This window comes from Limulus polyphemus, unplaced genomic scaffold, assembly GCF_000517525.1.
Source record: "Limulus polyphemus unplaced genomic scaffold, Limulus_polyphemus-2.1.2 Scaffold465, whole genome shotgun sequence".
In the NCBI taxonomy this organism is placed as follows: Eukaryota; Metazoa; Arthropoda; class Merostomata; order Xiphosura; family Limulidae; genus Limulus; species Limulus polyphemus.
In genome coordinates, this window is record NW_013666075.1 from 529,847 (window position 1) to 548,178 (window position 18,332).

General features: G+C 31.8%; 1 protein-coding gene across 1 annotated transcript in view; it reads right to left on the bottom strand.

The window, feature by feature from the left end:
- LOC106458450 overlaps positions 1-18,332 on the bottom strand; it is a 125,094-nt gene that overhangs the window by 89,605 nt on the left and 17,157 nt on the right. The window contains exons 3-4 of the mRNA XM_022384661.1: positions 6,863-7,093; positions 2,924-3,007 (exon numbers count right to left, since the gene is read on the bottom strand). Of these exons, the coding sequence (XP_022240369.1) occupies positions 2,924-3,007; positions 6,863-7,093 (315 nt within the window). The remainder of the gene's footprint in view (positions 1-2,923; positions 3,008-6,862; positions 7,094-18,332) is intronic.

Here is an 18,332-nt window from a genome sequence, read left to right on the forward strand (position 1 = left end):
TTTATGAACTCTCCGATGATCATCGTTTATAACGTTTGAACGTTGCTTCGTCTCTTCTGGTGCATAATGCGTGTGAACCAGTTTTGGACAGAATTATCACAGGTGAAGAAAAATGGATTCTCTATGCAAATATTAAATGCTAAAAACAATGGCTCAGTCCTAGACAAAAACCACTTCCAGCACCAAAACCTGGACTCCATCCGCAGAAAGTGATGATTTGTATTTGGGGAACATCAAACTCCTCAATCCACAGCAAACTGTCAATGCAGAGATCTATAGTCAGCAACTGGAATGTTTAAATCAAGCCCTTCATTAGAAACGCCCTTCATTCGTCAATCTGAAAGGTGTTCTTCTTCTCCACAACAATGCACATCCAAATGAGGAATGTTTGATGCAACACATGATTATGGAGTTGGATTGGGAAGTTCTCCCCCACCCACCATATTCTCCAGATATGGCACCATCAGATTACCATCTTTTTCATTCGCTGCAATACCATCTTAATGTGAAAACGTATGCAAAATGTGGAAGGTGTTAATGAGGACATTGACATGTTTTTTGCTTCAAAGCCAAGTGCTTTCTTTAACTGGGACATTAAACTACCTGATTGTAAGATGGAAAAGCATCATCAATAAGAATAGAGACTATTTCATTTAATAAATGTTTTGTTTTGATATATAAGTTGTTTGGATTTTTTCATCTAAAAAAAAATTACATTAATTTCTTTATGACCTAATATTATGTCTCCTTTCAATATGCATTTAAGCACCTATCACCAATGTAGTAACAACATATTTTAAACATAAGGTATCTGTTAATTTTCCTTCTGACTTACCATATCTGTATAAAAATTCAATGTTTGTATTTTATTTGCATAAAAGATAAAATAACAATACATTATTCAGTAAGTGGATTTGTAAATTAAGAATGCATCATTATAACTTAGAATACTAATAAGTTAGACATATAGTATGTTTTCTAAATCACTATCTTTAGTTGCTTGAACATTACAAACTCAAGTCCATGGGGCAATCTTAGCCATAACATGTTGAACCTATGGTATTGTTGTAAGCTATATTTTCAATACTTTAATTTGCATGTTTTTAGCTAGAGAGAGAGAATTTCATTACATCATAAGTAGAAAGAAAATAATGATATAAATTAAAGTTAGTGAGCCACTTAATCAGAGAGGAATTGAATGTCAATGAATGAATCAATTCAGTCAGTTCATAGCAAGTCAGTGAGTTATTGAGTTTTCTGCAGGGCCGTACCATGGGTAGTGCAAGCTATCTAGGACAATCACAGAAATAAGCAAGATACAGAGGAGAGAAGAGACTTTATATGTACTTATGAAAGATTTGGAAAGACATGTCCAATTAACTTACTTGTATGTTCTACATGAAATCGTGGATGATTCATTGGCAATGTGACCAATTTATACATGTCACAACAGATGATGATAGATAAATTAGGTTGAAGCAACACTAGTGTACATCTCTAAAGGAACCTCTCCAGTTGGCAAAACCATCTTCACAGGATCATCAAGGATAGAGCCACCAGTGGATTTGCTCAGCCACCAACCTAGACAGAATTCCCCAGTGACAGGACAGCAAGTGACAATAAGGAACAAGAAGCCATCCTTTCTGCACATCACAACATCTTAGGAAACTAAGATAGGAGTTAAAAGAAAGAACTGTAGTATTTAAAGAAGAATTAAGAAGAAAAATATATACGACTTAAGCCAAGATTGAAGTAGCTATTAGAGATGTGAGATTAGAGAAGGAATTACAAAAAGACTGAAGGAGTACAAAGGGACATAAAAAAAAGCAAGAATCAAAAGACAAAATGACATCTATAATGTGCAGAATACTAAATAGTAGAAACTTCATCCTAATTAAAAGAATCAGGTGAATGAAAGTAGAAAACATGAAAGAAGAAGACTATGTAGGAGACTTCGTTAAACAAAAGAATAATGTGGGAATCTTGGGCTTGTGAAGAGAGATGTGCTATAGAAGACAACCCCACAAAAAGACCACCTGTACAACAAATATGAGTATCATAATCACATTCTGCTGATTTTTGAATGCAACAAAAGCAATCCAAGTATAAGGAGAATGTAAAAGATACAAAAATTCAAGAACCAAATCATCTAATATAACAACATCAGCACCCTCAGACATAACAGAAGATGAGTTAAGAGTTAGACTAGCATACCTGAGAAAAAAGTTAAATAAGACCAGCAGAGCCTTCTTCAAGATTAGAAGTAGGAAAAAAATGCTTGTTCTACATTAACAAAAGTGAATAAGCCTGGGAAAAAGATCATGCTTGTTAACCAATGCAAGAAAAAGGTGGACATCCCACAAACTCAAGGTCCACACAATAGATGATTCAACATTAATAGCCCTAATGAGCTGGTAATGCAGCCATAGGATCTTTCTGCACAATAGAAGACCATATGGACAAAGTCTCCAAAAAAAATGAAGGAGTTGCAGAATTTCTTGCATTAACCAAAGTGTTAACATCAGTGCTAACAATGACTTCATGAGTAGAACAACAAAGACATGAAGTTCACATAACAACTGTCAACATGAAAAACTGGCTTGTGACAGGAAAACACGGCTTTTGTAGTTTCTATAGTGTTTATACATCAGGTCATGTGTAAGGTGCGAGTGTTGAAAATTTTGGCTAAGGTGACATGATGATGTATGTGATGTATTGCATGAATGACATTTAGAAAAAGGTACATGGTTGTTGACAGAGCAAGAAAGACTAAACAAGAAAGTATTTCAGTGGTAAGTATATCTGATTTGAATCTCTGATTTAAATACTTTATAGAAATACATATTAGAAAAATAATTTTGTCTATAAACACACACACACACATATATATAACTATATATCACCTTCCTAAAGACTCTCTTACCAATTTAGCCACAGATATTGGTGAAACAACAATGCTGCCATTCACTTCTTGATGGTCATTTTCAGAATCACTGTCTATATGAATCTGGTTTGCAATATTACATGTAAATCAAAATTAACATGCTGTTAGATGTAAACTAATGGCAGCAGAAAACAAGTTAGTGAATCTTATTGATAATGGTAGTAAAAACAAGGGAGTGAATATTGTTGACAAAAAATATTGACTTAGTTTTATTCAAATTCAAAGGCACATTCCATTTTTATAAAGTTCAGAACTTATGAGTTTCTATTGCAACACATCTCAGTTTTTATAATAATTACAATTTTCATTTGTTTTTCATTTGATGAAATTCCCTTTTTTTTATGGAGAATCAGTAACTGGCTTGTATTCGGTACAAGTTTGGATAAACCCTTGTTTCCCTTACTTCATTTTAGTCAAGTCTAATTACACATAAATGCAGTTTTAATACAGAGTGAAATATTTAGTTTTCTACAAAAGGCAGATCAAAACAACAATAAAATTACATAAATAGATATACTAATCTAAAAATATACTACATGAAGAAATTTGTATATGTTTGCTTATCATGAACACAGTTATAATGAATGACTTTAAAATATTCTTCATAATATCCTTCAGAAATTGATTTTAATAACGACATTAGTAAATAGATTGTAGCATGCCATAGCTTGTAAATATTAATCCTTGATTACAAAAGATTTGTATATGTTTGCTTATCATGAACACAGTTATAATGAATGCTTTAAAATACTTTTGTAATCAAGGATTAATATTTACAAGCTATGGCATGCTACAATCTATTTACTAATGTCGTTATTAAAATCAATTTCTGAAGGAGTTCAGTACACGTAGAATGATACAGCTATCATAATCCTGTTGATCTCATAAATGGTAACATCGTCAACAACTAATCCTTCACAAAAACAAATGAAACAATGTATTCCATGTTATGAAACAAAATTCTAGGATAAGTTGAGATATGTTCATTGTTAATACTACCAACAACTAAGAGATCACCTAAATCAAACAACATGATATACATGTATTACCTGCCTTATTACTTTTTCTTAACTGTTAAATCTTTTTTTGAACTTTCTCAGTGAATAATACTATTAAAGGTCTCTCTGCAATGTTTAATCTGATATAACATTTTATTTATACACATATGTATAATGCTATAGTGCAACCTCATTAATAAGATAAACACTAAGTTTTAATATTATGTATGATATACTGTCATTTGATAGCAAGTCGTGAATTCATAAAAAAATTAAATACAATTTGTTTCTATTAATTTTGTGTAGATACAATTCAAAAACTACAAAACTTGTTTTAACACTAAATCATGTAATCCATGTCACTTATACATTGATACTTAAATCAAACCAACACAAACACACACAAGTTCCTCAATGATTTGTATTGTTTACGATAAACAATACAAAATATAGATGTACAAGTGATTTAACTCAATGCAATACAAAAACATTACATGTGTATGTGTGTGTACATATTTCTTTTGAACACAATTATTTATCTAACCTGTAGTGCAATTGTATTTATTTACCAAAAACATATGTACATGTACGTGCTACAGAAACTGACAAACATGTATGTATGTATGAGCTAACTCAATTTCGTGTACATTGAAGCCCATTTTTAACCAACTTTTCACATCCTTCAAAAATTCTCACTTTTATCTTATACTAAAACTAAAGTTAAGTGAATATGACAGTAAATTACTTTAGCAGTTATTTTCAATTGTTTACTCCACCAACAATACAGCTATAAAAGTTTGAAAAATCAAAAATAGGTTTGTTTTCCTCAACTTCAAATTCTTGTTTATTAAATCCATGGTCCTTTTTATACACGTATTAATATATTATATTTAGTTGTAAATTTTTGTTTTAAAATGTACTTTGCCACCATATGATTAAAAAAAGAGCATATAAATTATTATTATTATGTCTTCTAAGTTGCAAAACCATACTCCCAACAATAAATGAACAACCTTTCAAAACAGAATTCTCACTAATTTGTCAAGTCTACTTAGTTATTAGTTGGATTTGTTGGTTAGGCAGGTAAGAAAAACTGTGAAAGTGCTTCTCTCCACAGAGGGTTAAACACACTTTTAAAAAAGCATTGTTCCAATTCCCGTGATGCACCTGAAGCTACTTCCCACAGCACTAATAGTGCTTATTCTGATGGCTACATTTATATTATTGCTTAACACCACAACTTCCACTGTAACAAGATTCTACAAAAAATAGCAAGATCAATTTTAAATCCACAACTTAACAAACTTTTCACAAACATTCCATCATTGTGTACATCAGTTTTCAAAATAATGTTCAAGCAAACCAAAAGCACTAAAGTCTAGTGGAACTGCATCAAGGAACTTAATATGTAGGTGAACAAACAGGACTGTTGTAATTGCAGCTTGGTCCTCTTTCTCAAGAAAATATACATTGATTTTGAGGTATGACTTGAAGCTTGTGAACCTTTTGGTTATTAAGCCTTCATCAACTTCAACTCTTTATTTATTATCTTGTTTATAGAACCAGTAAATACTCCCAACTTTAAGACAATAACATTTTTATTCAGAGCATTTCTCTCTGTAAACATAACCTTTAATATGTGAATAAGTGTAATGCTCCCAATTCATTTGAGGTGTGCTTTCAGAGCTCCTTAATGCCCTAAACACTCTGCATCGTAGAATATTTCACTTTCACAAGAACAGTGAAGTTTTCCTTCACCACAATTGTTTTGTTTCGTTCTACAACATTTAAAAATTCTGGTATATAAATATCCTTTCTTGAAATTAGTTGTAACATTTTGCTCCAATCATAAATCAAGTAATGGTACAATGCCCTTTCAAATGGGGGAGAATACCCCATGAATCAAATATATAGATGCCATACACCATGGGTTGCACCTGCTTTCACATGCCACTGTATTAGCTAATGCAAATCATCCTTATAAAATGCAGTTAAAACCTATGTAATAGGATTATGGATAGAAATTGTTAAATTCAAGACAATGAACAAAAGAACAGCAAGTGAAAGTTATGAATAATCTCCATGTAAATAACATTAATGTGACATATAATAATACATACACTGGGACATAAATGTATGCAACTTAGTTAACCCATTATTATACAAGTTAAGGGTAAAACAGATTTGTTTATGTAAAACCAAGTAGATGTTTTAGATAAAAAATTTAATAAGAATAGCTAACATATTTGAAAATAAGACAATATTATAAATGTTTGTTGTTAAGCACATAGCTATGCAATAGGCTAACTGTGCTCTGCCAATCATGGATATTTAAACCCAATTTTTAGCATAAGCCCTCAGACTTACTGTTAATCTACTGAGGGCATATTACATCTGTCATAATGAATTGTGTTAATTGGAGGAACTTTATTAACACTTAATTAAACTGTTTTGCAACTATAATTAATGAATGATACATTACTATACTTTAAAGTTCTCATGACCCACCATTTAATATAATGAAATTAAGACAACACAATATAGTCATAATTTAAGATATCAAATTATATACAATTTTCTACATAATAAAGAACTAATGATTTAGAAGTTGAAGTGTTTTGTAAACATTTTTATTCTATGCATGTTGTGTAGAAACACATTAATTTCAATACTGTTTCTTGCATAGTCCAACCATTTTATAAACGGTTTTATCAGTACAAGAATTATTCCAGTGTGTTCAGTCACACTTCTGAGACATAGACTAATGCATTTTAAGTTTATTATACCAACAAAACCTAAACATGAACTGAAATTGTCTGTAATTAAAAGCAAAAACTCAATACAGAACAAACAAAAACCCGTACCTGATACACAAGATTTAGCTTCCTTATTACCCTTTACAAAAATTATAAAACTTTACCTTTCCACTTTCTGACACTCCATTTACTTCTTGATATTGTCTAGTAGTAATCTTTTCTGGTCTCCTTGAAGTCGTCACCATTTCCTCATGGTTTTCCTTATGCTTTATAAGTTTTTCTTTATGCTGTAACTCACTGTGAGAAACTGAATATTTTGGCTCTTCAACTGTACGCACAGAAGACTTAGTCTTCTTTTTAGTGGTAGTTTTCTTTTTCTTTCCACTTTGCTCCACCTGAAGTGGATAACCCATCAACAGTAAATAAATTAAACACACTCTGAGTAATGCCTAAACCTTTCCTAAAAATTGACTATCACCTTATGTGCACTTCTTCACTGTTACAGCAAAATATGTGACTATAATAAACACATGTACGATATGTCATGATAATATAATAAGCAAAATGCATTAATAGTGCCCTAATGTAACATACCTTGCAATATATATGTATCATTACTTATAATTATCATAATATGCCTCTTAAAATTCTTATAAACTAAACTATGTGTGTGTATACAAATTCTTAAACTTATTATTGTACAGTATCTATTATTAACAGTAATATATTTCAATCTGAAGAAAGCACTAAATTATGCATAAACTACAAAAATTACATACCTATCTTTATTCATCTACTACTTACACCAAAAACTTTTAACCTAAGAATCTAATGAGCAACATACATAAACAAAGTTATCAAGCCTAAAATCTAGTTACAAAGTATTACTGAACGGTATTTTATCATAAGTGCATCTTCATTAGTGTTGTCAATATTGAAATAATAATTCATTTCTTAAATGTATTTGTAAATTAAAGAAAAGCATTATAAATTTAAGAAATTTATATTGACCGGTATGACAGGAGACTAAGAACATTATATAAGATCAGGAAAGTTGGTGAAACAGGAAATTAGGACATCAAAAAGGATGTATGAGAAAAAGTTGGCTGAAAATGTACAAATTAACAGTAAGGATTTCTTAAAATACATTAAGGGGAAACAAAATGTTAGGATAGGGATGATAAAGGAAGGCTAGTATCTAATGATTATGAGATGTCTGGGTTATTAAATTTTTTATTTTTTATTTTTTACTAATGAAGATTTAAGCAATATTCCACATCTTCACCAGTTGATAAATGGAAACGAGATCAAACAAGATGACTGAATTAATTCTGAGCTGGTTAAGAAAAAATTGGGAAGTTTAAAAAATGATAAGGCTCCTGGGCCAGATAATATTTCCCCAATGGTTTTGAAGGAGGTTAACAATTGGATATGCGAGACACTTGCTACTATTTTTTGCCAATCCTTGAATAGTGGGCAAGTTCCAGAGGATTGGAAGCTAGCTAATCTAACTCCTTTTTTCAAGGGAGGTGATAAAAATTGTCCCAATATTTATAGACCCATTAATCTTACATCAGTTGTGGGAAAAATTTTGGAAAATCTGTTAAAATATGCTTTGCAAAGTCATTTAACAAAGTTTAGAATTTTAGTGGATAGTCAACATGGTTTCACTAAGGGAAAATCTTGCCTTACAAATCTTTTAACATTCTTTGAAAAGGTTACTGCTTATGTAGATGAGGGTAAGGGTGTAGATTTGTGTATCTGGGTTTTCAGAAAGCAATTGACAAGGTGCCACATAAAAGGCTTATAAAATAAATTAGATCTATAGGTGTGGGGGATAAGTTAGCAAATTGGATAAAAGAGTGGCTGGATGGAAGAAGGCAGCGGGTTGTTACAAACAGAGTTCAGTCAAACTGGATTAATGTCACAAGTGGGGTACTTCAGGGCTCAGTCTTAGGACCTTTGCTATTTTTGATTTACATCAATGACACAGAAGAAAGGATAGTCAATAAATTACTTAAATTTGCAGATGATATTAAGGTCTTGGGTGTTGCTAGCTGTGAAGAGGATGCTGTTGATTTACAAAATGATTTAGATTATTTAGTGAGTTGGGAAAATAAATAGCAGATGGGTTTTAATTATAATAAATGCAAGATAATGCATGTGGATTATCATAATTTGAATTATAAGTATAATTTGGATGAGAATAACCTTAATAGTGTTATGATGGAAAGGGATCTTGGTGTAATAGTCAATCAGTCTTTAAAACCATCCAAGCAGTGTGCTGTTGCTAGTGGTAGGGCAAATAGGATTTTAGTTTGTATCTATAGAAATACTGAATTAAAGTCTAAAGAGGTTATCCTTTCATTATACAGGTCACTGATTAGGCCACATTTGGAATATTGTGTTCAGTTGTGGACTACTTATCTTAGGAAAGACATTGAATTGTTGGATAGGGTTCAGAGAAGGGTTACTAGAATGGTGTCTGGGATGGAGGGGTTGTCATACGAGAAGAGGTTGAAATATCTTAAATTGTTTTCTCTTTAAAAAAGAAGAGTTAGGGGGATCTGATTTAGGTGTTTAAGATTGTAAAGGGAATTGATAGTATTGGCGTATAATCTTTTTTTATATTTAACAATGAGAATAGTAGGACTAGGAGACACAAGTATAAATTTTGGCAAGGTAGGAGCCATCTTCAGCTCAGACAGATTTATTTTTCTAACAGGGTGGTTGGTCTTTGGAATAGGTTGCCTTCAGATGTTGGAGGCAGTAAATTGAAGTGAGTTTAAGAAAAAGCTTTATAAATATATGAATGAAAAGGCCTGGGTTTAAAATGTTTTTATTTTATTTATTTTTTAATCATTTCAATCTAGTTTTGAGGATGGACCAGCCAATAGGTCCCATGTTGTTCCAAAATATTATGTTATGCTATGTTTCTGAGGGCAGAAATTAGAAAACAAAAAGAATGAATTAACAAACTTGCCAAAACATATTACAACAAAGCAGACACAATCAGCCACGCCTGCTACATGGCAAACTTATGTATCACACCTCAATTACATAAAATTTACACTTCAACATACAGTAGTACAGTGCTTAAATATATGTCAGTAACTTCTTTTTCTTTTCAGCCTTATATTTCTCGAGTATGGATCAGGTAGATTATTTGGTGCCTGATCCATAAAAGTAGGTTTTCTCCGAGTACCCTGAAAATGGCTGTTATTCTTGTAAGTCCAACAGACTCATTTCAACTATAATACCACTTTAACTTTACAAAGTTTTGTTTTCTCTAAATTAATCAATCTTTTTGGTAACCATTCAAACAGAATCTTGCTCACTCAGTCTGCATCTGTCTGCTCCACTCCTCAATGACTGACATCATTGCCACGTGGATAAACAACAACTTGCACTTCTACCACGGATACCAATCAATGGTCTCTTCATGGCTTTCTCAGTGACTTTGGGCCAACATTTTTCACATCTTACTGCACCTCACAACAAAATACCAATTGCATTTAAACAAAATTAAGCCCAGTGGCTTCTTCCACATCTGTTTGGCTTAAACCTTTTCACTGTGCAGAGTGAAGAGAAACAAAAGTTTCTGACCATCCCAAGTTATCTTTCAAGTCCCGAATTTTCTTTGAGGCTTGAAAGATCTTAAACCTAAGTTACTGCCATGGATTGTTGTTGTTTAGTGGGAGACATAGAAGTCGATCAGGATCATAACAATCATAAACTAATGAAACAGAAGGGAAAGAGATGGTAGAAAGCACAAGTTTTTGTAAAAAAAGAGGAGTAGACTGGAAACAATGTCAATCCATCCCTATGATAGAGTATAGTTTGGTTTGAATTTCATGCAAAGTTACACGAAGACCATCTGCAATAGCAGATAGGGTGAGCAGCCTAAACCTGGAATTCCAAGGAGTCAGGAACATACTCAAATACCAGGTCTGTAAGCAGATGTTGGGATAAAGATCCAAGATATGGGAGGAAGAGATGATAGAGGACATCTGACAGAGGAGATCCCCAAAACAAAGAAACCAGGTCAAAATAGAGACAGGAGAGGAAGAAATGGGTATCAAAGTGGCAAGCAAAGAAGAATAGGTGTATCCTCTAAAACTACTGGGGTCATAATGAAGAACCTCAGTCAGGGAGTGAAGGGCAGATATACATTAAAGATACACAAAAACAAACAGATAGCTGGAAAAAATGACAAAGAAGGTGAAACAGGATTACCCCAAAAAGAAAAGACATGAGATATACATGAAATATAAAAGGGTCATGACTTGAGACCATAGCAAAATGAGTTATAAAGATGAGTAGAACAAGAAAAATGTAGAACAACAATGAGATGGGACAAAAGGAGGCACAGAAGTAAAACAACCAAAGAGACACTATGATATACAGGTAAAAAAAAAGAGAATATCACATACCTGATTCATGAATGTAGTAAACAAAGAAGTTGGATGTACCTGTTCCTCATTAGGGAGAGTAGAGTCAGAAACAAATGCCAAAGATGGAAGACCTGGCCAAAGTCGTCCACAGGTGAGGCAGGCTCCATAAAAGGCAAAGAAACAAAATAACTAAGGACGTGAATTGGAGAAGAAATAAGCAGAAGGAAACCAACCACCTGATGCATGAAAGCAGGAACATCATCAGTTTACTTGTTGGTGCACACAGCTCAGTAAGGTTGCAGAAGCTAAGTTATTCATGAATGAAAATTACTCTGACACAGAGTGAAATCCAAGACAAATCTAACATGCAGATGTGTACTCTTCTAAGTGAGCCACAGTTGAGTCAGTTGGAGAAAATGTTTGAAAAGGAAAGTCTGGGCCTCAGGACTTATACATATATATATTTTTTACTAGGTATAAATTGTTGCAAGTAGCATAAAGTAGAAATGTGGTGGCTATCAAAAATGAAGTTGTAATCAGGTGGTAGGAGCAAAAATATAGCAAGGACAAAAGCAATGTAGCATTAAAGAAAGAAAGGCCACTAAAAGCACAAGAAAAAACTTGTCTGAATACAAGAAGTGCCCAGGATAGAATTTGCAAGTAATCATGTGCTAGTGTCATGGGGATTACCATGCTTGAATGTTATGTCACCTTCCTACTGGTAAAGGGCTACAGCATTATGATGATTACATCATAGAATGACACAATATTCATACACGTTTAAGGGTGAGTATTAGTTCAAGGCCTGTGGTATGTGCAAGAAATTCCATGGCAGGTGAGGTAATAGCTCTTAGTGGTGAAGAATTAAGTAATATTTATGAATTACATATTTTAATCAATAAAAGGTACTGAGTTTTTCAGTTAGATACTGAATGTACATCAGTTACAATATTTCAAACATACATTGCTACAAGATTTTGTGTGTAATACCAACATCCTTGATTATGGATTCTACATATTAGACTAACAGCACATTTTAGTATAACTTGCAATTTTGCTAGACTACGTTTGTATTTATTTTTTCAAGAGTATCTGTTTGTTATTAAGCACAAAGTTAGAAAATAGGTTATCTGTACTTTACCCATCACAGGTATCAAAACCCAATGTTTAGTGTTATAAACACTCAGACTTACTGCTAAGCCACCAGGGGGCTTTTCAAGGATGAGAAGAAAGTTTGAGACCTGTGTATAGATCTTGTTTAAGTATTAACTGTAGGAAAATATAATGCACAGTAATTACAAAGAAGAATATCACTCCTGTATACATTGTCAAAGTAGATAGAACAAATAAGACAGGTCAATAAATCCAATTACCTGGGAAGCTGGATAACATCAGGTGGTAAATGTGATCATGAAATAAAACAGAGAATGGGAATGGCAAGAAACACATTGCTGAGAATGAAAAAGATACTGACAAATATTAAAATTTCTATGGGGATGAAGTTAAGTTTTTGAATTGCTGTGTTATACTAATTATACTAATATTGGACAATATTGCCAAGTATAGAAAAAAGAATTGATGCAATTGAGTTGTGGTTCTTAAAGCACATCTTGAAGGTTTGGTGGACAAGTCACACCTCAAATGAAGATATTTTGTCAAAAGCCAGTTGCAGAAGGAAGTTGCTGACTAGCATCAGAAAGAGACAGTTGGAGTTTCTCAGGCACATCGTGAGGATAGAAAAAATTGAAAGTCTGGTAGTGACTGGAAAGGTTGATGAAAGGAGAAACCACAGAAGACAGAGGTTTACTTATGTCAAGAGTCTATTTAAATGGATGAACATACAGACACTAAAAATTCTTTGTGCCTCAAGGAGAAGAGATCTGTCGAAGACCATGGTCAACAATATCCTGTTTCAATATGTTCCATTGAAAGAGAGTACAGATATTATTTATATTTATTATAACTCAACATTTTACATTGTAGCATTGTACTTAATAAGCATAAAGTCAATCATAGCAAATTTCCTGTAACAAAATAGAATTGTTTTACCTAAGGCTGCAATTCCATGTACAATAAATGTAATTGTTTAAAGCATGCGGTTAGAAAAATATTGGAGAATATAAGTACAGATTAGGCCTCTACGTTATCTTTTCTTCACTAAAATTCATGTTTTAGTGGGGAAAAAAATTATCAAATAAATAAATAACCAGTTGCTATATGAAATAATAATGAACAATTAACTGCAAAGGTTTGTCACATGTTACCCAAATACCTAAAGTATTTTAGGTTATTAGCAGTAAGTAAAGGTCTATGCATCAAAACCAAACAAGCTGCTTACATTATATGAGACCTGTTTCATTTATTTGCTTTGCTCTTCCGTACAGCACCGAAGAGCTGTATATTCAGTAAAACTAGTCTGCTGCAGTATAAATACTGAAGTAAATAATATATTAATCCTCTACATCATCTTTTCTTCACTGAAATTCATATTTTGGTGAGGAAAACAAAATTCACAAATAGATAACAATTTAGTCTGCTGCATTATAATAAATAATTAATTGTGAAGATATGTCACATATTATCCAAACATCTAAAGTATGTTAGGAGATTAGTGGTGAGTAAAGTACTACACATCAAAATCAAACAAAATCAAAGTTGCTATGTATCTGAGTATCAAAAGACAGAAGCTCCAGTGGGCAATAAAAGACATTTTAGCACAGTGTATGGAATATAGTATAATCTTCATTGAATTATATGAACCAAAATCTCCAAATTGATGTTGATCATGATTCATAACTAGAAATGCACATAGAAAGACACTTGAAAAATACATCTCAAAAAATATCTGCCAACCGTACTAGGGACCCAAGCTCAGGGAAGGGCCCAAAAATTATTTAAAAATTTACATGATAATTTGGTGAGTAAAGTACTTTCATGAAACATTTGTTTAAATAATGCACCAGTCAACCATTGGGTAACTATTACAGGATGGATGGAAAGTGGTGGGACATTGTGGGATCTCTAGCCAACATGATGTACTGGATCCCCAAATTTCTCTTGATAGACCTGTCTGTATCTCATAACTTGTAAGTTTACTCTGACCTAAACATTCAATGGGGAGTTACTTTTTTTAAATACACTTATGTAAAAAATGATAAGTGGCTTAGTGTATAATAATTTCTACAGAAACAAAGAAAGAATTTTTTTATTTCTATTGCACTGTATTTTAGTCATACATACAAGCAGATAGAGGCTGTATATCTGAAACTAAGCTTCACACATTTACTTTATTATAAATTATACCTGTCATTCCTTCTAGCAGTGATGTGCAGATAATAATGTTGTGAAAGGTTAAGTAAATTTATGGCAATAGCTAGTCACAGGAGATGTAATCTTGTGGTCCAACTGCTAAATAAAAAGACTTCCTTGATCTTGAACATCAGTGAGTTCATGATATATATAAAGAATCATTGTTTGATACTGTTCTTGATATTGAAATTGGTTTAATTTGAAACACTGTCTTATTCTCTGGTGAATTAGGTTTTTTTTTATTTTACTGGTTCTTTTTCCTAATTTCTTTGATTTTTATTAAAATTAATCACATTGAGATTTATATTGTATTGTTTATTAATAATTGTACATAGTCCTAGCCAAGCACAGGTTTACTAATTGTTTTGTTTTTTTTATAAGTGATAAAAGTTGTATTCTAGTTGTTCGAAAATGTTTTTTTTTTTCTGCTGTTTTATTTAGTAAATTGTTTTTGTTTGACCATAGTTCTAGTGGCATTTTGTTTAGGCCTTTACAAAGATTCTGGCTAATTGTACTCCACATTTATCATTACAGCATTTAAAATGATGCACACAAGGTTGAGAAAGTTATCATTCAATTCACACATTATAAGAATGTTATGAAATGATCCCTTGCAGTTTTAAGAGTTTCCTATGGGGGGAGGGGGTCTATTAAGTATATAATAAGCATCACACTGAAGAATAAGGGTCAAAAGGCTTATACCAATGGCTTAACTCCAAGTACATTGTATACAGTGTGTGCAAAATGACTCGCCCAGAACAACCTCAAGCCAGAACCTCTTTCTAAGAGACAATTCAGCACTCTTCCCTCAAGTCACAATAGAGTCACACCATTCTTTACTTTATTCACAAAAGGATTTAAAATTGTAGAAACTATCCAAACAAAATGAACACTTATGCTTGGGAAAGTAAACAATAATAAGAAATATAATGATATGGTCTATATGCTTAGTATACACTTACGACAAGATCATGCAGATCATCTGGATTAATTTATACTAATTTGTGATATTTATATGACTTTAGCCTTCTGTTTCTCTTAGTGACCTACTTCATCAGTGTAATTAGTTATAATGTTATGCATTAGTTGTCACATCTTGATGGAAACCCATTACACAATGGCCTGTACTATACTATATATTGTAATATATCAGTTTAAATTAATACACATGAATATGTAGTCCGTGGAGGTCACAGCTAGTATTTGTTATCCGCTATACCTCTTTATATCAAATAGCACAATCCACCATCAGTGATAATACTTCATATACCTGAACATTACCTAAAGTCATTAAAAACACCCATCAGACTAGATTAAAAAAATTACATGAAATAGATAATACATCAAATAGCACAATCCACCATCAGTGATAATACTTCATATACCTGAACATTACCTAAAGTCATTAAAAACACCCATCAGACAAGATTAAAAAAATTACATGAAATAGATAATACATCAATGAGTAAAACTTTCACTTGATTGATAATTAAAAATGAATACAAATTACATTAGCATGTGAAATCTATCAACACTCTTCCACATACATATGCTCAGCCTACCCAATTCTAAAAAAAAAGTTATACATAATACATGTAATGGAAGTGCAGAACTGTCAAACACATTTAACCCAACGTAAGTAAGTTTACCCTTAATAGGATAATATATAAATATATATTATATTCAGTATACAACTTTTCATTATATTCACTGCATAAATTTTCATTATATTCAGTACACAACTCTTCACTAAATAACTATGTAAACATTCATTTAGTGGTTAGTATCCATACTGCCAAGAATTTATTGAAATGTATTAGTAAATCAAAGTTAATTATAAAAAGTATACCACATAAACCATAACAAAGGTATGTTTCAAGATAGTGGTTCATTATTCATGAGTATATTTTGCTGGACGAGTACTTTCTGATTTGAAAGTGAAAATATCAAGATTATTGAACAAATTGTTATAGGCTGTTTCAAATATTACACTACCTCAATTTCCAAAATCAAGAATTCAGATATTAATACATGATGCAAAGTGACCAACATACTATTTATATGACCAAGATCTGGAACAGAAGTTCAACATAAGAGTTTGCAACAAAGTTCTGGTTTGATTTCAAAGCACCATAGGTTGGTGGTAATTGTTATATTAGACAAAATGAATCCTAATCCACCACATAATACTTATTTTAAATAATTATTATTTTTCCTTAACAACAACAGAAAAACTAGCTGCAGCTCTCTAAGTAAAGATCTATACGTGCTTGTAAAGAGTTCACTTTAGAACTTACATTAAAAGTTATCAAAAAAAAACCTTCTCTTAACAAAATATTACTCAATTAAGAAAACTAATTTTTACACTCAAAATATAAAAAAATGTATCCATTTTAAGGTCTTAAGGATTTTTATTCTCATAACTTTCCAATTCTTTCTATAAAATGAAAATCTGTAATATTTCCAAAAAAAGAGCCCCCATCTATCAAAAATGTTAGTATACCTTATCTGATATACACATGCATATGTAATCTAAATGTGTAATCTACCTGTGATAGAAAAAATATAATAGCGGTTAGTTTTACTGATCTGAGTACTTAATCTATGAACCTGAAGCCCTTTGTATAAAGTAAAAGTGATTGTGACATACTTCTCAGCATAATGCATTTTGTACAATATTACCAAGCAATTGTACAAGTACAAAAGTACAAATGCAAGTCTAGACACAGAAATAACAAAGCTTATTACATGTACATGTGCAATAATCTCTGAAATCAGGCATTTTTTAATGTCAAATACGATATAACATTTTGTAATTATGTTACACACTGGGGGTTTTACTATTTCTCTCTCATGTTTTATACACAACTGCTCTTATCAATACTGATAACAATAAAGTGCAGCGATCACTTTACATGTAGATAGAGAGATAATGTCCAAACACTTTTCATAAGTTAAGAAATAAACAGCTGAACAGTTGAATTGAAGCACAGAACTTCAACAAATATATCCAGTATCACTAAATCTTATTTCATTTTCTTAATTTTTCCTATCAGCCTATAAACAAAAAAGGTTTTAGAAGTGTGTATTCTTTAAAAAGTAACTAAGTGTGATGATATCTAAAATCAAAAATTAAGTAAAGTTCTTCTATGTCTTTTACAATATATACTTTGAAAATTAAGCTCAAACTGCTTTAAGTAATCATGAACTATATGTGATAGCTTAGAAGGTGAAAATGAAAATTACAGATGTCTGGATTTAATCATTTTATAAAACAAGATTAACCATTCTACTCAGTAAAATAATGTTACTGAGTATCTACTACACAGCAAGAGAAATTTAGCTTTTAGTAAATAATGATCAATAATACAATGCATATGAAAATTAAGCTAATCCTACAGTAGGATATATGTAAAGGTTAACAACAATATTAGGGTAAACACATAAAACAAATACTCACATCGTCATCCAAGAACAATCAAACAAATGTATTAATACTGACTGTATGACCAAAAAAAAGCTGAACATATTGGCAACTGTGACATTATAAAATGTGGTATATGAATTTGAATGTAACTTGAGCTCTGCAAAATGTATTAAAGAAACTGGATGACCTTTGCATGACAACCTTAAAGAACACTTCAGAGAGGTTAGGATAAATTTAAAAAGATCCTATAGCAAAATGCTGGTAAACTCAACACAGAATACCCCAAACAGACACCTGTTCTTCTGTTCAACTTTTGTTTATACTAAAAAGTTATATATACTAAAACTTTAAAGAAACTCTACCCATAGGAACACGGAAACCATAGATCAACAAATACAGAGGCTAATCACTTTAATTCCCCAATACACATGCACTTTATTATCTTATTACTAGCTACGACCCACAAAACATTTGCAATAGTTTTCATGTCCTTCACTTGAATTT